Genomic DNA, 24,444 nt, shown 5'->3' with positions numbered 1-24,444 from the left:
CATTTTAAAGCAGAACTATCTCAATCCATATTTAACGATTTTAAATCCCTATGCTGCAAGCCTTAGTAAATAGATAGTAAAGTATATAATGTTTAATTGTGTTAGGCTTTTTTCATTTCTTCAGCTGCTTTCTAGTTTCCTGCCTAGGCCAAAATAATGTCCTACATTCCACGAGTCTTCATGGGATTTTTTTTTATCTTTCATGTGGAGGGAGGGGCCTTCTCGGCTAAGCACACCCTCCTCCTACCTGCATGCCTGAGCTAAGAGCAGATGGATTCCAGGAAGTGACTGCTACAAGTATCATTTGCCCTTACTCAAGATGTCCAGGACTAAAAATGCTAGGGTGATATTTTTCAACAAAATAAAGCATGGAGACATGGATGGATGGGCGAGTTTGTTTTGGGTATTGAAAAAAAGATAGTGCTTTCAGTTTGTGGTGCTCAGATACTTACGTTCTGCTTAAGGGAAAAGTAATTTTATATATATATAAATATTTTATAATTTTTTTGTATTGGTGCTGTCTCTAGCAATGTAAACTGTTTTTAGGTGGAATGTCTGAAGGTAGATTTACAGGGGTTGGACAAAAATATAGGAACGCTACACGATTTGTAGGTGTGAAAGTGCTGAAATGTTTCGTGTTGAAAACGGAAGTGATGTACCATTCTTTTGCTTCCGCTGTGTGATGAGACCCCTAGCTAACAGGCGGGAAGCCTCGCTTTCCTCATTCACTGCATGCGTTGCCAATAATACAGAGTCATGTCGGAGCTTACGGAGTTTCAAAAAGGGCAAATTTGTTGGCTTAGCTGGTGCCTCTGTGACTGAAGTTGCCAATTTATTTGCGGTGTTGCGAGGTACCGTATCAAAGGTTATGACCGCGTATACATTTCCAGGAAAATGTCATCTGATAAGAATAACCGTGGTTGACATGGTCAACTGACCAAAAGAGACAAAAGGACATTGCGCAAGATTGTGACCCGGAATAAGAAGACAACTGCTGCAAAAGTGACTGCAGAGCTCAATCTCAGTCTTCCAAAGCCTGTATCCACAAAAACTGTGCAGAGGGAATTCCACAAGCAAGACATTCACAGGCAAGCTTCAATTACCAAACTACTAGTGACTGATATTAACCACTTCCCGCCCGCCCTATAGCGGATTGACGTCCGGGAAGTGGTTCTGTTATCCTGACTGGACGTCATATGACGTCCAGCAGGATAACATGCTGCAGCGCGCCCCCGGGGGCGCGCATCGCGGCGATCGGTGGAGCGGTGTGTCAGTCTGACACACCGCTACACTGATCTTGGTAAAAAGCCTCCGGCGGAGGCTCTTTACCACGTGATCAGCCGTGTCCAATCACGGCTGATCACGCTGTCAATAGGAAGAGCTGTTGATCGGCTCTTCCTCACTCGCGTCTGACAGACGCAAGTAGAGGAGAGCCGATCGGCGGCTCTCCTGGCAGGGGGGGTCTGCGCTGATTGTTGATCAGCGCAGCCCCCCCGCAGATCACCACACTGGACCACCAAGGATCGCCACTAGGACCACCAGGGAAGGGGCAACATGTGGATGGCCAGGTATGTATCCCATGGCCATCCACATGTGCCCAGTGTGCCAAATCTGTGCCAATCAGTGCCCACAAATGGGCACTGATTGGCACAATTATGTTGCAGTGATGCCCAGCAATGCCACCCTTAGGGGCATCACTGCAAACAAGTAATGCCATCAGTGCCACCCATCAGTGTCCATTCATGCCACCTGTCAGTGCCCATCCGTGCCCATCTATCAGTGCCCATCCGTGCCCATCTGTGCCAACTATCAGTGCCACCCATAAGTAACCATCAATGCCACCTACGAGTGCCCATCAATGCCACCTATGAGTGCCCATCAGTGCCGCCTATAAGTGCCCATCCGTGCCACCTATGAGTGCCCATCAGTGCCGCATACCAGTGTCACCTGTCAGTGCACATCATCCAGTGCCCGTCAGTGCCACCTCATCAGTGCCACCTCATCGGTGCCCGTTAGTGCAGCCATATCAGTGCCCGTCATTGAAGAAGAAAACGTACTTATTTACAAAAAGTTTTAACAGAAACAAAGAAAAACTTGTTTTTTTTCAAAATTTTCGGTCTTTTTTTATTTGTTGCGCAAAAAATAAAAACCGCAAAGGTGATCAAATACTACCAAAAGAAAGCTCTATTTGTGGGAACAAAATGATAAAAAATTTGTTTGGGTACAGTGTAGCATGACCGCGCAATTGTCATTCAAATTGTGACAGCGCTGAAAGCTGAAAATTGGTCTGGGCGGGAAGGTGTCTAAGTGCCTGGTATTGAAGTGGTTAATGATCCGAAGAGGAGAGAGTGGTGTAACACCCATAAATCGTGGACTACCGGTCAATGGAAGACTGTAATATGGTCCGATAAATTGAGGTTCACACTGTTCCCAACCACTGGACATGTTTACGTGTGGCAAACACCGTCCCAAGCTTCCGACCAGGACTATAACCAATGGTAAAGCATGGTGGCGGTGCAATCATGGTTTGGGCAGCTATAGCTTGGTATTCTGCAAGCCCCATCATCGCCTTGAAAGGTACAGTCACTGCCAGCGACTATGTACATGTGCAACTCATGGTGCAGACATTGTTTCCCAAAGACCGCGCCATTTACCAAGGCAACAATGCCCTGATTCACACAGCTGGTGTTGCCCAATTGTGGTTTGATGAGCAATGCAGGTTAAGTCTTGCACCTTCCCTGCATGCCTCAATCACTGGACCTCAATATCGTATAGCTATGGTAAATTTTGGAGAATGAGGTTTGGGTTTGTTTTCTGCTACAGGCATCTCTGCGAAAAACTGGAACAATTTCATTTATCCACCATCGAAGACGTATATTTGTCAATTCCCAGGTGAATTCAGGTGGTCTTGGATGCCAAATGCAGTCCAACACCATATTCGGTAACAATTTCGTTCTTTTACCTGGTGTTTCCATAATTTTGTCCAACCCCTGTAAATGAGCATTAAAAGTAGGCACTTACCAGGACTTGAAGCAAGCACAAATTTATATTTAATCAAAAAGGAAGGACAAGTATAAAAGGGTATATAAAATTAGTAAAAAAAAAAAATCACAGAAATAGCCAGTTCCCAGTCTCCTCAAAGACCTCCTACAATGCAGTATTTGAAAAATAACTATGTAACCATAGGACAATAAGTACCCAGCATAAACTCTGCTCATGTAGTCCCCATCACATTAACTGGTCCCTGAGTTTGGACTTTTATATTTGTGACTTTAACCGTATTAATGCTTTTGCTCAGTAGGCATACGTATAAATACTTCTGCATCTATCAATAGCTTATCCTGGGATCCCTGCATGTTCGTCACAAAAGTGTACACCATGTTATTACTCTGTCAATGCTTCTAATCAATGTAAGACAAAATGTTCCAAGAGTATTTTTTTTAACAAAGCTATAAGTATAAAAAGATCAACCCAATCACAGCTGATTTAGTGTTTATTGATCTTGCTTTAAGCATAAGTATGTATTGGTTGAAAACAGTACATAGCCATCTGGGTACTCTCCATGTTCCACTCGCTTGTATCCATAATTGTATCTTCCTTGCTCTTAACACCAGCTGTCTATGTGCTCCTGTTGCATGCATGGAGGGGCAAACCCCTTCTGTGGTTACTTGCCCAGCTTGGCTCAGCTGGCAATATATTTTATCTACAGGGCAGGTTTCAGCATGCATAGTCCATAAGCACTCTAGCACCTACGCGTTTCATCCACCGTGCATGCAGACTTCATCTTGATTGATTGGGTATTGACTATTTTTGAAAAATATTGAAGAAATATTCAATTAAATTTAAAGTTTTACAACGTCCCCTTTTTGATTAAATATGTTCATGGTTTGGGAGATTAAATGGCAATTACAAACAACATTGCTTATTTTGTTCCAGCCCAATTTTTTTTTTTTTTTAAAGTCAGCAGCTGCAAACACTGTAGCTGTTGACTTTTAATAAGGACACTTTTATCTGTCCAGGGAGCCCGCGATGCCGGCCCCCTGAGGCCGATCCGTCCATCGGATCGGGTGCAGGTGCCGCCATTTCAACTAAGGGAAACCGACTGCGCAAGTTGCGCAGCGCTTTGTGAATAGCCAGCTTGTCTTCTGGGACACATAAATGTCCCAGAAGACTACGGGGAGCTTGCCGCAGAAGAGGATGTGATGTTCTCGGCTGTGGCCCGGCTGGATCAGAAGTACTCTTAGTACTTCCAAAAAAGGTACGAGAGAAAGTAAAAAAAAAAATTTAAATATCCAAAAGCGAGGGGTGGAGAGGTGGTCTTTCGTTTAAGACCACCTCTCAAAATTGGGTGGTACTCTTTTTAAAGTGGTTTTTAGCGTGATTTTAAATGTAGTCTTTTACCTTTGCAAAGACAAGCTTTTCAACGTTTCAACATGAAATGTCTTGCAGGTAATTTTTTAAGTAGGCTAAAGAATGGTAAAATTATCCATTGTGTATTATGAGAATAATTGTATAATTTTAATTTTCCTCCACAGAAAATTGAAAATCTCAAGGATACAACATGTGTAAGTTTCTTTACTTCATCTCTGTGGGAAGGGACAATCTGTTTCTTTGAATAAATGGGCTGTGTGGATACTATTAATGACTAGGCACTTAAAGCCAGTCTGTTTACAATTATGCTATGAATGAATATGCCTTGTACTTGGCACTCTAAATCACTTGAAGAAAATCACAAATTTTGCTCTTGGATTAATCGAAGGCTGAGCCTCTCTGCCTTTGAGAAGGATTATGTTCGTAATATACCTAGAGGTGAAATTTTACTAGGATAACGAAAGATTACATCTCCCTAAAATCTTCTGCCATGTATATTCTGAACTACAGCTAGACTGGAGGCATGGAGCCATTTGCTCCTTTCCTTCATCAGAAAGGCAAATCTCAATAAAATGAGAATTTGTGTACTAATAAAACCAGTATGTGTGTACTTCTTTAAGAACTTACCGGTCTGAATACCCCCCAAAAAATATAGACAATGCTCAATGTGTTTTTGTTGGGTAATTTGATCTCTAGACCTAGCCTTGCTACAACAGCTCTGGCTACAGGACAGTCTTGCCTTTTTATGTGGCAGTGAGCCTCGAGGTAGCACAACTTGGGTCCTTTAAGGCCCTCCAACATCTACTTTTTTGAGGGCCCCGAGTTTCTTAAAGCGGTGTTCCATTCAAAAGTGAAAGTTCCGCTTTAAGGACTCCTCACCCCCTTACATGCCACATTTGACATGTCATTTTTTTTGGGTGGGTGGGGGGAAGTTGTGGGTGCCTGGTTTTCACAGGTACCCAGCTCCCACTTCCGCTCGGGCTGCCTAGGTGACTCAAGCAGAAATTCTTCTCTCCCTGCAATCTTCTGGGACACGTCACTGGTCCCAGAAGATTGCCCAGCCATTGAGGAGGCATAGCGTAACTTGCACCTGGCTGTGAAGCCGCAAGCTGTCACAGCCGGGTGCCCACACTTGTGATGCCAGCATCGGGGAGAGGGAGAGAATTGAGGGTTCGAGTGACCGCATCGCTGGATTGCGAGACAGATGTGTGTTTATTAAGCCAGCAGCTACACTTTTTGAGTGGAACTCTGCTTTAAGCACTTGCTTCATTCTGGAGTCAACTAAAACTCTCATGATCCTATTTTATACCTGACCCTGTTTCTCTGGGTATCAAGGTGTATACATTGGAACATAAAGTTGTTGACCTTTCCACTCTTCAGCAGAAATTTTCGCTGCTCAACAATTATTTAGATGTCTACAGATGTCTGTCTGTCGGGCAGAATTTGGCTGAAGTCAAATCATGGTGCAGGCCTTTCTTTTAGAGGTTACGCTGCAAGACCCCGACTTGTTTACTATTACTACCCACTATTTATGCAGGACTGTAGCTGCTAAAGCTGAACTCCAGAGGAAGGTAACCTTGCACTGCAAAGGGGTAAATGCTCATTTATGCCTAGGAAACCATTAAAGGCAGTTTTACCTAACTGATCTTCCATTCTTGCATTCTCCCTGCAGGCTGCTAGACCCGATCCCTGCAGCCTCTTCTCTGCATTTGGCAGCTGGATACCGTCATGTTGTCATCAAATACAATCTGGGGCTCATATCCCTGCACTGGATGTGAGGGCACTGAGGGACAGTCCACTGCTGGAATGTAGTGGGAGTGCCAGCTGCTGAATGAAGAGGAAATCGAAAATTAAATTAAAAGTACCTTTCCCAGGCACCTAGACCTAAACAAGCATTTAACCCTTGCGGGGGGTGGGGGGGCAGCCCCACTGCAAGAGGGAGTTTTCCCCTTTCTCTTAAAGCATAAGCTCCACTTTGATAATATGTAATATGTTATACTCATATTCAGGGTGTAACAGCATGTTACTAAAGCATTTGGCCACTGTCACAATAGGGGTTTGGGTTAGGGTGTCGGCAGGTGCTTTAGTAACATCCTCCCCCGCACCTGCTGTCACAATTCAAAAACAGCGAGGCTGTGTGAGGCTCCACCCACACAGCCGCGCTATTCATTGAGTTGATGTTGATGGGGACAAGGGCCTTTTCCCCACAACCCTGGCCAGTGGTTGTGGGGGTCTGTGGGCAGGGGGGGTATCGGAATCTGGAAGCCCTCTTTAAGAAGGGGGCCCCCAGGTCCCAGCCCCCACCTATGTGAATGAGCATGGGGTACATTGTACCTGTACACAGACCGTTTTTGACAACTCCTTTATTAAAAAAAACAGTGTCCCCAGATTGTAGATCCATCATCAATCACAATGCCCACCAACCTGAAAGAAGAAAAAAAAAAGCTCCGCTCCCGCCATCTGCCTGCTCTGCTGTCTGACCGTTCTTAAATAGCTAAGGGGTGGGCCGCCCGGCGACGTCAGCTGGTGGCACCACCCCCTTGTGACCTCATCGACTCGGCATGAATCCATTGATGACGTCACAAGGTAGCTGGGCCACCAGGTGATGTCATTGAGTGGTCCTGCCCCTTAGCAATTTAAGAACAGGCAGACGGCGGGAACAGAGACAGTCAAAAACTGTCTGTATTTTTATTTCTTTGACACATTTTTTTGAATTCACATAGGGGGGTGGGATCTGGGTGCCCTTTTGTTAAAGGGGGCTTCCAGATTCTGATAACCCCCCTGCCCCCACTCCAACATGGGGGCAAGGTGCTTTGGAGTGGAGGGAAGGCAATGAGCCTAGAATTTGCATCTGAATCGCACCGCAGTGCTCACAAAATGCACAGGAATCTTTTTAAATTAGTAGTGAATTTGCACTGCAGCTGCACCACATATATGTGAACCGGCTCCATAGAAAACCGGTTTGATTCACATGCCATGTGAATGGAGCCTAAATCTAACAAAAACATTTAAACACAGGCCTTTACAATGTTAAGTAAGCATGTTAAAAACCTGAAAAGTCAAACTGAGCAGCTATGAAAAAGAAAAATGCATATGTAGTGGTTACCATTGGTGAAAATAGATCCAGGAATACGGACGGCATATCTTGACTTTTCTGCACAAGGTCAACTTGAGACCTACCCTTCCCAACTCATGGATCTCCTTGATATTTAATATAATGGCCAGTCTCATTGACAAAAGACAGACCTAGGTGATAGGCTATAGTCATTCAGCTGCAATTGCCAAGTTTTGAGATTGTTTGTTTGTTTTTTTTTTTTTTTATGTAAGTTGGTTAATATACCACAATCAGAATAGGCTAAATAAGTGTGGCTGGCAATTGTCATAGTTTTTGTATTTATTTTATTAATATTCTTTTTTTACAGAGTATGGTAGAGTCCATCAAGCACTGTATTGTGTTGCTGCAGATTGCCAAGGTAAGTCATGTTTACCTTCTACCATATTCTAAAATAAAATCACTAATAGGGTAGCAATCTGTTGTACAACTTCTAATGCATGTAGGGAGAGGCCCTGGTCAATGGTGTTAATATTTATGGGTTAGTGGGAAAATGTGATGTTAATTAAGAACAGTCTAGTTAAATACCTTTTTGAGTGTATCTGAAACATTGTGCTATTGATTGTGAGTATTGCCGCATACACACGGTCGGACTTTTCGGCTACAAAAGTCCGACGGACAATCCGATCGTGTGTGGGCTTCCCTGGACTTTCAGCTGACTTTTCCAGCCACAAATCTGACGGACTTTAGATTTGGAACATGCTTCAAATCTTTACGTCGTAACTCCGCCGGACCCAGAAATCTGCTCGTCTGTATGCTAGTCCGGCGGACAAAAACCGACGTTAGGGCAGCTATTGGCTACTGGCTATCAACTTCCTTATTTTAGTCCGGTGTGCGTCATCACGTATGAATCCGTCGGACTTTTGTGTGATCGTGTGTAGGCAAGTCCGGTCGTTAGAAAGTCTGTTGAAGGTCCGCCAAAAGTCCGTCGAAAGTCTGTCGGACGGGCTGTCGGACTTTTGTAGCTGAAAAGTCCGACCGTGTGTACGCGGCATTAGTGATAGTCTGATAGTAAGCCATGAAGGTGTCATAACTTTTTTTCCTTTTTTTTTTTTTTTTTTTTCTTTTTTTCTGAATTTGCTCTGTGTGTTTTTTTTTTTTTTTTTTTTTTTTTTTTTTTTTTGTGGTCATTTCAGGTGCAAATTATGATCACCAGAGTTCTTTTTTTAGACATTTTACCTGCAGTACATGCTTGAACCACTTAGGGGCTATCTTCAAAAAGGGATCTGAACGATTATTTGTAAAGAATAACTGTATATTAAAAAGTCCCTACAGGTCACAAGGTTGAGAGAAATAAATCCATGGACATAGCAGCTATGGTTGACATCACAAGGGTGGAAGCAGTTTTGTTGTATTTTTATGCTTAATTAGTATTGCACTGTCACCAACTGTATATCTATTTTTCAAGTCTAAGGGGTTGATGCTGATTAATGGGATGAACACTGTCCTCCTGTTTTTGTCCCATCAGCTTTAATTGTAGATAATTGTGTTTACTTCTGGCTCACGGAAAACACGTCTAACCGTTCCTACAACACCATAATAAAGGTGCCACCTAGCTGGTCCTCTCAAAATATGCTATTCTATAGCTTTCAGCTTCCATCTCAAGAGCATGGTCATCATTTTGATTTGTAGTGCTTAAGGGCTTGTGATATTTTGGTAGGGATCTCTCCACTCAGGTCCCAGAAGGACCTAGGAAGCTAACATGACCTTTAGCTTGTCAGAAACCATGTAAAGCTGAAATGAGTTCCAGATTGCTTAATCCGTTTATAACCTAGAAAGGTCTTTTGCGCATGAGATGAAAGGTTTATGACAAGTGCATGACACAGTTCCCCAGCATATCATTTGGCTAATTATGACAAATTTTGTTAAAATACGCTTCTGACAATTATGACAAATTTTGTTAGAATCCTCTTCTGGGTGCACACAGGTTCACATGTGTGTTCGTTCGTTTGTTTTCATATGTGTGCAATTGAAAACAATCTTTTTTTTTTTTTTTTTTTACAAAGTGTCCTGCATACTTTATCCTGCTGTAGAAAAAGTGTGGTGCTTTCATAGGCCCCATTCACACCCCATAGCTCTAAGCTCCAAAACGCTGGAGAAAAATTCATTTATTCTCTATGGAGTTGGTTAACATATGTACTATAAGTCACCTGAAGCCTAATGCCTGAGACTGAGACACACCTCAGCGTTTTTGAATCGCAGGCAGATTTGCCACGGTTCTGCCTGCGAGTTTCAAAGCACCGAGGTGTGAATGATAAAATCGCTGAACACACATTTGAAATGCCATTCATTTGACTGGCACCTTAGATCGCGGTGTGGTTCTGCCACGATTGTCACATGATAGATCGCAGCAACCCACATCCTGTGAAGTTTGTCGCCGAAAAAAAAAAGAAGTTCAGTAGCTACTTTTGGACAACATGCTTCATGCGATGCAGGTTGCCACGATTGCAGCGCAATTTATCGCGCAACAATCGCGCCAGGGCTGAACCGCAATTTTAGGTGCTATTCAAATGAATGCCATCTTAAATGTGCATTCTGCAATTTGTCATTCACACCTCGGCGCATTGAAATCGCGGGAAGAATCGTGGCAAATCACGTGATTCAAAACGCTGCAGTGTGAATGCATTCTGAAGCTCAAAGTTCTGGAGCTTTTTTTGTAGCTCGAATTGGGCAGATTGGTGGGGTTTTTTTGTAATATAGAAATGCATTGAAACACTTGATTCAAGAGTTTTTTTGGGCGTTTTAATGATCAAATGCAAAAATTTTATGAAAATAAATGTCAAATAATAAATACCGTATATACTCGAGTAAAAGTCGAGTTTTCAGCACATTTTTTTTTTGTGCTGAAAGTGCCCCCCTCGACTTATACTCGAGTCAAGCACTTTTCTGCAGCAAAAAATTTCATTTTCCGAACCGACTTTGGGGCCCCGTATCTCAGGGCCACTTGGTGCTAGGAACCCCAAATTTGGTGTGCAAACCTAGCGGAACTGGTACCACAACATATCCAAAGATGGAGTTCCTAGCACCAAGATACGGAGATACGGGATTTCGTGTAAGTTCGGAAAATGTCATTCTCTGCTACAGAAAAGTGCTTGACGTTTTCTGAACCGATATTTGGGGCCCTGTATCTCGGGGCCACTTGGTGCTAGAAACCCCAACTTTGGATATTTTATGGTGCTAGTTCCACTGGGTTTGCACACCAAATTTGGGGTTCTTAGCACTAAGTGGCCCCAAGATACGGGGCCCCAAATTCGGTCAACTGTGTCCATCTGCAGCAATGTCATTTTGGGACCCTTTGGGTTCAGAGACCCCAAATTTTGGCTGCAGCTAGGGGGCATCTAGGAACCCTTAACTACCGAGTTTGAAGTTCGGGGGACCTATGGCTGCAAATGGGCACAGTGAGGCATGCAAATGGGCATTGATGACCCTCTTTTCCACTTACAGTAGCTGTGCATTTCTCACCCTCGTCTTATACTCGGGTCAATAAGTTTTTCCCATTTTTTTTTTTTTTGTGGTAAATTAGGGCCTCGACTTATACTCGGAACGACTTATACTCGAGTATATACGGTACTTAAAATAGAATACAAACAAAAAACAAATAAATAAAAAATCCTAACCCCCAACCCTTAACCCTAATATTAACCCCTAACCCAAATGTTAAATCTTAACACTAATATTAACCCCTGATACTATTTCTAAATGCTAACCCTAATATTAAACCCTAACTAAATTGATAATAATAAACGCCTAACCTTTTAGACCCGAACGCATTACAAAAAAAAGTAAAATAAATACATAATACAAAAAAGCTGAAAAACATGGCAACAAAAAAGCTTTAAAAACACTGTACACAAACACTGAAAAACATGCATACAAACGGTAACCCCCCCCCTTAAAAAAAACGCTCAAAAACGCAATGCTTTGGGTTGAATGCAACCTTATGGTTTCCATATCTTGCTAAAGATTATATGAAATCCCATGAATTTGTTGCCATCCCTCGCATTGCAACTGGTTTTGAGTGTTTGCTACTGTCCTGAGATCACACAACAAAAATTGCATATGAACTCGCTTTCATTGCCTCATATTCCTGTGTATACAACTGACCACTTGTGTTTTTAATAAAGTGACTAGAAGTGGCATGAATGCACCCAATCTAAAACCGACAGTCCTTGTTGCAAATGTTTTTTTTTCTGATAAGTGAAATCTCACATGCCAATCGCGGTGTCTCCAAGTGTGGTCTGGATCCTGTTCTGAAGTATGAGAGCTCCAGCACTGGGTAATTGATAGAGGGAACTGTAATGAGAGAGCTGGACTTAGCAAAGCATCTCTTCACGCTCTCTAGAAATGTACTGTGATCCTTCAGAGAAATAGACTTGCTCAAGTAATGCCGCAGACCTCTCATTAGTACCGGCACACCAAACTCTACAAAGAGAAGAGGAAAAAGGCAGATTGTTCAGTCAGTTTCTAGTCTGCTGGAGTGGGCCAGCATTATCGCTCATCTGACATGGCATTTATTGTAGAGCATTGTGACTTTTTATAAAGTGTGCTTGTTAAGGAAGTTTGGATTAAATTATGGTGTTCAGTTCTCTATGAAAGACACAGGATTTCCCGTTTTTTGCCCTCACGTGTTAGGAGCGAATTGTAACCTTCCACAGACTAATTAATCTAGAATTATTTGTCTTCCTGTTGCTTCTTTGTTGTCGAGAAATTGACTACCCGCTGACTTCAGGAAAAAATGTTCTACTTAATGTCTGTGATCGTGTTTATTCCTACCACTCATTAATTATGTTTAGGCAACGGTGGGGGTTGTCTTGCACGTGTTTCATTAAGATCTGACCTGTGATCCAGCAGAATGTTGTATACCTCCATCTTCCTCCCGCAGCACCCCTCCGCTGTCTTTTAGTCTTTATTATACAGCTATGTAAGCTCATTACTGCTTCACCAAGGTTCCAAAATGGTTCTGTTCTTTCAGGACCTAATGTTCTCTACCCGTTTTTTAATTTGCGGAAAGGATCATCCCCCTTTTTTTTTTTTTTTTTTTTTTTTTTTTTTATAAACACTTTTAAGAGCACAATTGTTAACAAAATAAGTAACCGTTATGATGGACCTTTATCTGGTTTTGGTCTGCACACCTAAAATAAGAACTTTCTTTTGAAGCGAATACCTTCAGTTAAAGGAAGCCTGTACCAAAATATACAAAAACAAGAAAAAGAGAGCGCACTAGTGTAATATAGTTTTATTGAAACACACTATAAAAGCTCTGAAGTATATAACTAGGCATATGATTCTGTTGGTTACCCTTTCCTGGACTGTAGCCGCCGACACGGACTCTTTATCAAGTGGACTTGATAAAGGAGGCCACGCCTATGAAACGCGTCATCATAGCAACCTAACGTGGTGACGTACTGCTCCAGTCTCCTCCACCTATCCCGAGTGCTTTGGCTCCCCACGCTGATGCGCGGCGCCGGCTGATCTGGGCACAAGAGCAGTTCACCATGCACACCAGAGCCCGGGTCGGGCAGCTTATGATCTGCCATCCGGCTCCAGGATGGTTGGATGTCCCTTGGCACATCTTGTAGTGACAGCCCAGGAGAGGGGAACCAATGAAATTACATGCCTGTTTATATACTTAGAAATGTGAGTGCAACTGTTTAGAACTTTTTATCGTGTGTTTCAATAAAACTATACTGCACTAGGGTGGACGTGCGCTCCTACCTTTTTCCTTGTTTTTGTGTATATGCTTTTCCACCGCCCAGTGGATCAATCTGAGAGCTGCAGCATTGTAGCAATAGAAGATTGTTTCCACACTAAGATTACCAGCCTGACCAGAGGGCATTTTGATCAGCGCATGAACTGGTGATTTATTGTTGCTTTTGCACCAAAATATAAGCTGCTATTGCTGACATCCTGTCTTTGGGCCCCCATAATCAACGTTTCTTAGGGCAATGCCTAATGCTAAGGATGCATTCAGAAATCTCCTACGACATAAATAGCAGCTTGTACCTGCAAGCTGCTAGTTGTGTGATTGCATCGTATGCAGGCTGTGCCGTTTGAATGGTTGAGCCACGATGATGTCACTACCACGCATGCACGTGGGAGTCACGGCCGCGTCACATCTCTTTCAATAGACGACACTCTGTTCATTGAGCGCGCATGCGTCAATGACATCACCAGCGCTACTAAAGTAAATATCTCCTAAATGGTGCACGTTTAAGAGATATTTACTGTACCTACAGGTAAGCCTTATTATAGGCTTACCTGTAAGTATAAATCAAGAAAAAGGACTCATACTACCGCTTTAATTACTTTAGGCTGTTTTACTGTTGTACTCAATAGCAAACATTTGTTTTTTTGCAGCTTACAAATTCCTAGATGTGGTGGCTGAGTTTGTTTTCTTTTTAGGCTTTCTATCTATTTTTAACTAATGATCCAGCTAGTAAGTCTGTTGTTTTTCAAAGGTACAAGCTGTCTTGCAGGTGTAAGGATAAGACAAACAATTTACCACTGGCAGGGGTGCTTATAATGATCAGCTTTTATTTATTTATGTAAAACCATTATCCCAAAAAAGGTATTAGCTGGATTAATGGTATTAGCTGGAATTTGGCTTTCATTTTGTAATTGTATTTAGATCTGCTAGTACATCTAACACTCCCCTTCGCCTAGACTGACAATGCTGCTGTCCAAAGGTGCTCCCTGTGCTCCTTCATCCTGAGTGGAGGCACTCTAATACAGGATGTGTGTTACTGGCCAATATATTACATTTTGGTTTTGGGGTTTAATACTACTTTAAAGTGGTGTTCCGGCCGAAATTATACTTTTTAAATAAAAATACCCCTATAATACACAAGCTTAATGTATTCTAGTAAAGTTAGTCTGTAAACTAAGGTCTGTTTTGTTAGTTTATAGCAGTAGTTTGTTATTTTATAAACTTACAGCAGGCCGTGGCCATCTTAAGTGTGGGCATCTGAAGCCAGACTGTATTTCTTCCTGGATCTCATCCTTGCAGATCTCGCACATGCTCAGTGCAGCACAAGCAGTGTAATAGGTTTCAGGTTAGGTTTCCATAGTAACGGCAGTTTCAGAGGAAGTTGCCGCCCCACATGCTCAGTGAAGCACAAGCAATGTAATAGGTTTCAGGTCAGGTTTCCATAGCAACGGCAGTTTCAGAGGAAGTTGCCGCCCCTTCCCAGAAGGCATTGCAAACAGGAAATGATGCAATGGGCCGCGGCCAGGGAGGAGGAAGTGAAAAATGAACACAGCAGATATACAGTAGGTGCTGAGAAAAAAAAAAAAAAAATCAATTTGTTTACAGAACACAGTTTAGTGAGGGATGCTGAAGAGTTGTAAAAGTGGGTGGAACTCCACTTTAAGTGTAAAGTGCATTTTAATCACAAATGTCATTTGTTTTTAAAGTGTAAATTCACAAAATCTGTAAGGTGAACGTACACTGGACCCCCTCCTCATCCCCTTCGGTCCCGGTGTACCCGAGTCCCATGATCACCCGTTGTGAGACATCGGGTCACTGCTTTACGGGTCCAGGGATTTGAAATCCCCGCTGCTTTCTTTCTTTCATCAGTGCTGATAGAACGGGTTAGGCGGGTTCTGATTGGTCAGTGTCAGCCAATTAGAATGCCTCCTATCTGTACATGCAGAGAGGTACCTTTTAGAAAATTAAGCTGCTGGGATTTCAAATCCCCGGACAGTTAAAGCGGCCACCCGATGTCTTACAGCGGGTGATTGTGGGACTTGGGGGGGGGGGTGATGAAGAAAGGGGTCCATTGATGGTTCACTTTACAGATTTTCTCTAAAGGTGAACTTGCCCTTTAACTCTGTCCTATTTATTTAGTTAGGCTTATTATGGTTGTATACTTTTTCTTTTATTGAATTTGGCCTAGGCCACATCGATAAACTTTGATCACAAAATGGTTAATACTTTATTAATCATATTTTTCATGTATAAAGGAAATGGGCAAGGTAGAATTGGTATCAATCAGCTAACAATATTAAAATTATTTTATATATTATAACAATATATAAAATTGTTGTAAAGGATGACATGTAACGGGACTCAAGGAAATAGAAGCAAATAATGCAAAAGGACATTCAATGGGACAATGCAGAAGCAAATGGAAGCAAAATATTTGCTTCTAGCTGATATAGTCTAGGTTAAAGTTTTTGTTTTTTCCATAGACCAAGATGTACATGCCTTTTCCTCAACTCAGCAGGTCCAGTGTTAATTTTATTAATAATACTCATTTATACAGTATATAGCGCCAACTTACTTTCAGTGATCTCTCAAATCACTGTAGTCATTGGTATCGGCCCCTGACAAAGTGGCTTTATAGTGGGAGATATATATACAGTAATATAACATTTTGAAATCTTGTTCAGCTTGAATTGCAATTTCTGCGCTGTTTGTTTCTCATTGCATGGCTATGTATTTTATTTCTGTCTCAGCAATGTGCATCATTCTGGTGTTCAATCCATATGTATTTATCAGCCGTCTGGTAACTACTCGAGCGCCAGCTGTATGAAAAACCAGTAATCTGAGTAAAATTGTATGATCCTTCACTGAACAGCGGACTGACAATATCCTTTATTGGTTTTCTGTAGCGGTATCAGTACTCCGTTTTCCTGTAAGGCTCCTTTCACATGGGCTGTCCAATCAGGCTGGCCTGTTTATTTTTAGGCGGACCCGATCGGACCCTCCAGTCTCTTCTATGGAGTGGCGGATGTCAGCGGACACATGTCTACTGACACCCGCCACCATCCGATACGATCTGCCAAAAACAGACAGAAATGGTCCTATTCACCATCCATCCGGCAGATTGGATCAATTGGCATCAGATGGAAACAGACAGGCGGTCTGTTTTCATCCAATTGCTCCATAGAGGAGAGCGGGACTGTGTCTGCTCTGCATAGCAAAGTGGACATGGACCTATCATCCGCCTGCTCAGCGGAGAGATCTCCTGTTGAGCAAGTTGATTCTGCTTAGTGGAGGCGCCCGTGTGAAAGGGGCCTTAGTTCAAAGAGAAATGGTTTTAATAGAACAAATAGAATGAATGACAGATCAGAGTATCTGGGGATCCCAACAGGTCATTGTCCTCAAGTTGAAAAAAACAAAGCCTGGGGAATGCCCAGGAAAAAACTCCAAGCCTACTTACCACCAGCTCGCAGACAACCAATTAACCTTTAACAGTATGCGTTAAAAACAGGAGTTCAGTCCGCACGCATTTACAAACGCATGCATAAGCCACAGAGCCACGTCACGGCACCCTGTAATCTGTGATCCTAACACTAAAAATTTGGGTTTCCCCACAGTGGAGGCACATGGATTCTGATGGTTAAGTGAGGGCAGGTGGACTGAAGGGAGCCCACCCCTTCTTAAAGGTACAGGACACACCAAACACCCAGCAAATAGCACAATGGCTGCAAAGGTGCTGGTGTGTTGCTGGACCAATACACACCCCAACGTGGCCTTCCAATGCCTCTTACTGCGACAGCCAGCTATAAGTGAGGGTGATGGCATTGTCCTCAAGTTGCCTACCTTTGCTGTGGGCTGGAATTGATGATTGTGAGCAATGTAGCTTAAAGTGGTATTAAAGTAATACTAAAGTCTCTTTTTCCCTTATCGTCTTTCAGGACAGCACTTGAGAGAGTGACTCCTCCCCTTGCCAACAGGAAACACCTCTTCCACCAAACTTTAAAAGGAGGCTCCTTTCCACACATTGTCAGTTTTTGTGTTTCCTCCGGAGGGAACACTTCGTGGGGAAGTCAGGGCTCTCAGGTGCTGTCCTGGGAGCTCAGGTTTCCTGTTTTTTTTCATCAAACACTTTTTACCTCATGAGAGCTGTTCCTCCCATTCCACAGCTGAGGTGAAGTGCTGTTGGCTGGGCTCCCTCTCCCTCTTCATATGGGCTCAGGGTGAGTCCGACTGTCGTGGGCATCGCTCCTAGGTGGCGGCAAGACAGGCGGTGGCCGTTTACTATATTTTTTTCTCAGGTCCACCGCCTGTTGCTCATTGCACCGCCGCCATATTGGGGATGGCAGCGGGGCTCCATCCGCCGGAAGTGAGGCATCCGGAGGGGGCGGCGCCCACGGAACAGGCGTGCGGCGTCATTTCCGCCGGAAATCGCAGAGGGAAAGGGGAGGAACGGGGCTGGTGCTTATTTAGCGGTTCTGGTCCGGCGCACAGGCGCTATTGGAGTCCGGAACCGGCGTTTAGCCACACAAACACAGCAAGCGCTCCTCGATGGAATCGATGGCGGCAGCGAGTGGGACAGGCACAGGCACCAGCAAGGCCCAGGTAAGGTGCAGTTGTATACTGTCTTCCCTGTACTGTGGGGTCTCTCTCTCTCTATCCCCCCCCCCCCCCCCCCGGTGGCAGGGGCCTGTCTGGGCACATAAAGCAGTTAGCTCTTACTGTGCACCTGTGGTGAGCATCCTTGGGTATAGGACAGGTTGTCTCACTGGGATGGTTTCTTCTTTTGTCTCATGGCAGGCCAAGAGCTCTGATCCAGTGGCAAAAAGAAAATGTCCTTCATGTAAATCCAAGCTACCTGAAGGATGGAAGAAGACGTTATGTCAAGCTTGTATTGATTTGCTAGTTAAAGAAGAAGCTTCTTCCGCTTGCAGCGACTTGATTGCATCAGTTAAAAAGGAACTTGATGCGACTATTCAATCATTTCGCTCTTCCCTAGCAAACCCATCCCTGAGTCAGCCTACTACCTCACAGTCCTCCCAAGGCTCACTTATAGTCCCGGTGATGGAGACTGAGGCATCTCCTACCCCAGAGGGACATTCCCCCTCTCAATCTGAGGATTCTGATGAGGGTGAGGAAGGAGAAAATTTACCTTCAAGATTTAAATTGTCTTTAGAACAGGTAGATGGCCTGTTAAAAGCAATCTATACCACACTGGGTCTGGAGGAGGAAAGAAAGGAGTTATCTCTGCATGATAAAATGTATGCAGGGCTTAGCGAGCACAAAAATCGCAATTTCCCAGTACACTCTGTTATTTCTGAAGCTATTAAGAAAGAGTGGGCAGAGCCAGAGAGAAAGCCTTTCTTTCCCAAAGCCTTAAAAAGGCGTTTCCCTTTTGATGAGGATCCAGCGGCGGTTTGGAACAAAAACCCCAAACTAGATGCCGCGTTTTCCCAGGTCTCGAGGTCTACAGATTTGGCATTCGAGGACATGGGGGTGTTGAGAGATCCCATGGATAAAAGGATGGACCAGCTACTAAAGAGGGCTTGGCAATCCATCATGGGAAATCTTAAACCTACTATGGCAACTACAGTGGTATCCAGAAATATGGAGTTCTGGTTAGAGCAACTTAAGGCCCATATCTCAGCAGACTCACCAAAACAAGAAATTTTGGATTCATTTTCAACTCTGTCTGCCGCTGTCGCATTTATATCGGATGCTTCAGCGGAATCAATTAAAATGACAGCTAGATCTGCTGCCCTAGCCAACTCAGCCAGAAGGGCTCTGTGGTTGAAAACTTGGCCGGGGGACGCGGCATCCAAAAACAAGCTGTGTGGGATACCGTTCCTGGGTGACTTGCTTTTTGGACCTGATTTAGATGCGGTTCTAGATAGAACTGCTGATAAAAAGAAGTCTTTTCCCATCAAAAAGAAAAAGCAGCCAGTTAAACGGTTTTTTCGTTCCCAAAGGGCTCAAGAACAAACCAAACCCCAGGAGAAAAGAAAAAATTGGGCATCGCAGAAGGGTAAAGGCAAAGGAAATGTCCTTTTCCATCCTCCTGCAGCCTCCGGTAAAGCACAATGACTTGTGCGTACCAGTGGGGGGAAGGCTTCAAAGTTTCCTTCCCCTTTGGGCCAGCATGACAGAAAGTCTATATATTTTGGACATGCTGTCCCAAGGTTACAGGATAGAGTTTTCGGATCGCCCGCCAGAAAGATTCTTTGTAACAAACCTACCAAGGGATCTAACAAAGGCTCTGGCCATGAAGAACCTTTTAAAGGATCTGAGGCACCAGAGGGTAGTGATACCAGTATCCCCAGAAGAACAGGGTCAGGGTTTCTATTCACACATCTTTCTGATAAGAAAACCATCCGGAAACTTCCGTCTTATCCTCAACCTAAAACCCCTGAACAAGTCAGTCCTATACAAAAAGTTTTGTATGGACTCAATTTTCACGGTCAGAAACATTCTGACAAAAGATTGTTTTATGGCATCAATCGATCTGAGGGATGCTTATCTTCATATTCCTGTAGCACCTCAGGCCCAGAAGTTCCTGAGGTTTGCAGTGAATATGGGCAAGGAGATTATACATCTTCAGTTCAGGGCCCTTCCCTTCGGCCTGTCGTCAGCTCCTCGTATTTTTACGAAGATAATGGCGGAAGCTCTCGCCCCTCTTCGACTCCAGGGGATTGCGGTAATTCCATATCTGGACGACCTCCTCTTTTTTGCCCCATCCAGGGAAAAGTTGCAGGAGGATTTGAACAGATCCCGCAGTCATTTGGAGTCACTAGGGTGGATAGTGAATGTTCAAAAATCAAATTTCATCCCAGCTCAGCAAGTACTGTTTCTGGGTTATTTGATAGATTCAGTGGAGCAAAAGATTTTTCTCCCAGAAGAGAAAAAGATCAAGGTCCAAAGGGTAATAACGGCACTACAAACAAATCAACTGATTTCAGTCCGAAAGGTTATGTCGGCTCTGGGGACATTAACCTCTTCAATGCCAGCCATCCAATGGGCAAGGCTGCATTTCAGGACTCTCCAGAGGTTCCTTCTAAGGACATGGAACCACAGGACGGAGAGTTTGGATACAAAAGTAAAGATTCCCACCAAAGTCAAACGTTCACTTTGGTGGTGGAAAAGTCAGGTGGTACTGCAAAGAGGTCTTCTTTGGTCTTTTCCGACCGGGAAAGTGGTCACAACAGACGCCAGTTTGCAGGGATGGGGGGCCCACATGGGTCAAGCCTTAGCGCAGGGAACATGGTCCCAGTTCGAGGCCCAAAGATCCTCAAATTGGAGAGAGCTGAAGGCAGTTGCCCTAGCATTAGCTTTCTTCTCTCAAAACCTCATAGGTTGCCATGTCCAGATTTTGTCGGACAATGCCACGGCCATAGCCTACCTGAACAAACAGGGAGGCACAAGAAGCAGGGCCCTTCACTTGCTGTCAGTAGAGATTCTGGAGTGGGCGGAGAACCACTTACTATCTCTATCCGCAGTCCATCTAAAAGGCACATTGAACGAAGTAGCGGATTATCTGAGCCGACAAAAAGTTCAGGAATCAGAGTGGAGTCTGAACAGGAAGGTGTTTGCATTAATCACCAGTGTTTGGGGCCTTCCGCAGGTAGATCTGTTTGCTTCAAAACAAAACACGCAGCTCCCGAATTTTTTCTCCCTTCAGAGAGACATTTGCTCTCAGGGGATAGATGCTCTGGCACATCCGTGGGATTTTTACCTGGGGTATGCTTTTCCTCCATTTCGATTAATCCCTCTAGTGTTGAGGAAAATACTGGAAGAGAGAGTATCAATCATTTTGATTACTCCATATTGGCCAAAGAGAGCTTGGTTTTCCACGATTCTGCAGTTGGCAATCAAACCATGTTGGCATCTCCCGCTCAGTCAGGATCTGTTGATTCAGGGGCCAGTGCTTCATCCAGGGGTAGACAGGTTAAAGCTCACTGCCTGGTATCTGAGGAGCAATTAATGAGAAGCAAAGGCTTTTCAGAACGTTTAACTGCTACGTTGCTTTCCAGTAGGAAAAAGGTAACCAGGGATATTTACGCCAAAGTATGGAAAGTCTGTTTCTTTCTGTCATTCCGAACATAGGGGGGTTAAAGACCTAGTTTCAGTGCTGGAATTTTTGCAAAAGGGTGCAGACAAGAATCTGGCGGTCAGCACTCTTAAGGGGCAGGTGGCTGCCTTGGGAGTTTATCTGGAGAGATCCTTATCTTCAGAAACTCTGATCATGAGATTTTTCAAAGCACTTTCCAGGTCGAGACCGGTACTTCCCAAATTGGGATCTCTCGGTGGTTCTGCAGGCTCTGGCAAAAGAACCATTTGAGCCTTTACAGGCCATATCCCTAAAGAATTTAACTTTGAAGACTATTTTTCTGGTCGCAATTACTTCAGCAAGAAGGATTAGTGAACTGCACGCCCTATCAGTAAAAGAGCCTTTTTTGTCAGTTTTTCCTGATAGAGTTGTCCTTAAAGTAGATCCGGGGTTTTTGCCAAAGGTGGCAAGCTTTAGTAACAGGTCTCAAGAGATTACTCTACCAACCTTTTCTGCTAACCCTTCGGGTGCAAAGGAAGAGCAGTTTCACAATTTAGACGTAAGACGTATCCTATTACAGTATTTGGAAGTAACAGGAGGGTTTAGAGTTTCAGATTCATTATTTGTTCTTTTCTCTGGAAACAAGAAAGGCCAACAAGCATCAAAAGCATCATTGGCTAGATGGCTTAAGACAGCTATTTCTGTAGCCTATTCTCAAATGGGTTTATCTTCCCCGCTGGGAATTAGGGCTCATTCAACAAGAGCCCAGGCCACTACATGGGCAGAAAGAGCTGGTGCCACCCCAGATCAGATTTGTAAGGTGGCTACGTGGTCAAGCTACTTAACGTTTGTCCGTCATTACAGACTGGATCTCCTGTCAGCAGGTGATCAGGCTTTTGGCAGAAAGGTTCTGCAGGCTGTGGTCCCTCCCTAGGGGGGTAAGTCTCTATTATCCTCTCAAGTGCTGTCCTGAAAGACGATAAGGGAAAATTCAAGTTAGACTTACCGGTAACTTGTTTTCCTTGAGTCTTTCAGGACAGCAGCATCCCGCCCTATTGTTTTTTCATATATATACTGTGACTAATCATATCTCGATTATGTGTTCCAGTTTGGGGCTGGAGGTTCTCTACTACTACTGACAATGTGTGGAAAGGAGCCTCCTTTTAAAGTTTGGTGGAAGAGGTGTTTCCTGTTGGCAAGGGGAGGAGTCACTCTCTCAAGTGCTGTCCTGAAAGACTCAAGGAAAACAAGTTACCGGTAAGTCTAACTTGAATTTTTTTTTTTTTTTTTTTTTTAAATCACAAACATGTTATACTTGCCTGCTCTGCTCTGTGAGTTTTGCACAGAGCAGCCTGGATCCTCATCTCTGGTCCCTCTTTGCTGCTCCTGGCCCTCCCTCCTATCGAGTGCCCCCATAGCCAGCAGCTTCCTATGGGGGCACTGGAGCTGAGCCACAGCTCCGTGTGTCCATACAGACACAGAGCCCCGCCCCGGCCCTGCCCCCTCTCTCCCCTGATTTGGCTGACTGACTTTGATAGACGTGGGAGCCAATGTCGCCACTGCTGTGTCTCAGCCAATCAGGAGGAGTGTCCTGGACAGCTTAGACATTCATGGACATTGCTGGAAAGAGATGGGGCTCAGGTAAATAATTAGGGGGTGCTGGGGTGGCTGCTACGCACAGAAGGCTTTTTATCTTAATGCATAAAATGCATTAAGATAAAAAAAACCTTCTGCCTTTACAACTCATTTAAACCTAAAACTAAAAATAGAATCGTATTACCAATTGTTCAATGTGGTGGCTGCATCAGTTTTCTTTTCTTTTGGCTTTTTTCCCCTCTGTAGTCACCTGGTGATCTGCCCAGTAACACACCTCTTGTATTGGTGAGATAACGCTGGGTGAATGAGCATAGGAGGCACAGCAGACAGCAGCCTTGTCTGTCTCGGGGGAAGGATATTGTTAAATGTATTAGCAGATTTAGATGCACTAACAATTTGAAGTCAAACTTCAGCTAACACTTTAAAAGCAGTTACAGCAAATCATTTTTTCCTTTTTGAGATAAAGGTATTGCATGAATAAATAAAAGCTGATCATTACCCCTGCCAGTGTTAAGTTTTTGTGTCTCATCCATGTAAACTCATACATTCTGCTGGAGAGCTTGTGCTTTTGAAACAGACTTGCTGGCTGGATCACTAAATGAAAATAGAAGAAAGAAAGCCGTAAAAAGGAAACAAATACAGAACTCGCCATCTGTGGGGGAGACCTTGCTACTGGAGTCAGGGATTCAACTCACTAAGACCCCTTTCACGCTGGAGGCGTTTTCAGGCGCTACAGCACTAAAAATAGCGCCTGTAAAGTGCCTGAAAAAAGTCAGCCCAGTGTGAAAGCCTGAGTGCTTTCACATTGGGGCGCTGCACTGGCAGGGCATCACAAAAAGTCCTGCCAGTGAATACACCGCTCCTCCATCGCTCCTGCCCATTTAAAACAATAGGGCAGCGCTGGCAAAGCATCGCTGCAGTGGCATTTTGCAGGCGGATTTAACCCTTTTTCGGCTGCTAGCGGGGGTTAAAACCACCCCGCTAGCGGTCGAATAGCGCCGGTAGAGCGGCGCTAAAAATTGCGCCGACGCCCGGGGCAGCTCAATGTGAAAGGGGTCTAATGTTCACCTGTAACTGAAGTTTTGTTGCAGTATCTGGTTTTCTATTTTAATTACCTGCTAGCAGGTCAGTTACTGTATTTTACAATATAGATGTACATCTAAAGCAAATTGCAGGCAGAGCTAGAGATGCATTTTGCCGATAAGTAAAAAAAGATGCCAAAAACGCATGCGATTTTACTGTGCTTAGGGCTTGTTCACATCACAAAAAAAACGCACTCCAGACCCATTCCAGATGCATTTTTGCATGCACGTTTTTGAAGCGTACCGGTGCGTTTTTGATTTGTTTCCAGATGCATTCCAGATCCTTTTTTTTCCTTCACTGTACTTGGGTCTGGTGCATTTTTGATGGGTTCCAGAGTGTTTTTGATGCTCTTTACCACGTTCCAGTGCAGGAAAAATGCAGCATGTTCTTCCTTTTTTTTTTTTTTTACTGGAACTGATCGCACCGGTGTGAACTATGCCGTTGGAAACCGTATAACCTACTTTCCATGCATTTTTGATGAAGTAAAGAACGCACTGGACTGCATGTGGTGTGAACTGGCCCTTTATGGTTTGTTTT

At 43.9% G+C, this 24,444-nt stretch overlaps 1 protein-coding gene across 7 annotated transcripts in view; it reads left to right on the top strand.

The window, feature by feature from the left end:
* The window catches only part of OSBPL9 (oxysterol binding protein like 9), a 256,194-nt gene that overhangs the window by 160,897 nt on the left and 70,853 nt on the right, over nt 1-24,444 (top strand). For all 7 annotated transcript variants that reach the window (XM_073593547.1, XM_073593545.1, XM_073593546.1 and 4 more), the window contains 2 exons: nt 4,536-4,565; nt 7,794-7,844. In XM_073593547.1, the coding sequence (XP_073449648.1) occupies nt 4,536-4,565; nt 7,794-7,844 (81 nt within the window). The remainder of the gene's footprint in view (nt 1-4,535; nt 4,566-7,793; nt 7,845-24,444) is intronic.

The sequence above is a fragment of the Aquarana catesbeiana genome, linkage group LG07 (assembly GCF_042186555.1).
Source record: "Aquarana catesbeiana isolate 2022-GZ linkage group LG07, ASM4218655v1, whole genome shotgun sequence".
NCBI lineage: Eukaryota > Metazoa > Chordata > Amphibia > Anura > Ranidae > Aquarana > Aquarana catesbeiana.
This window is presented reverse-complemented; position numbering and strand designations above follow the sequence as displayed.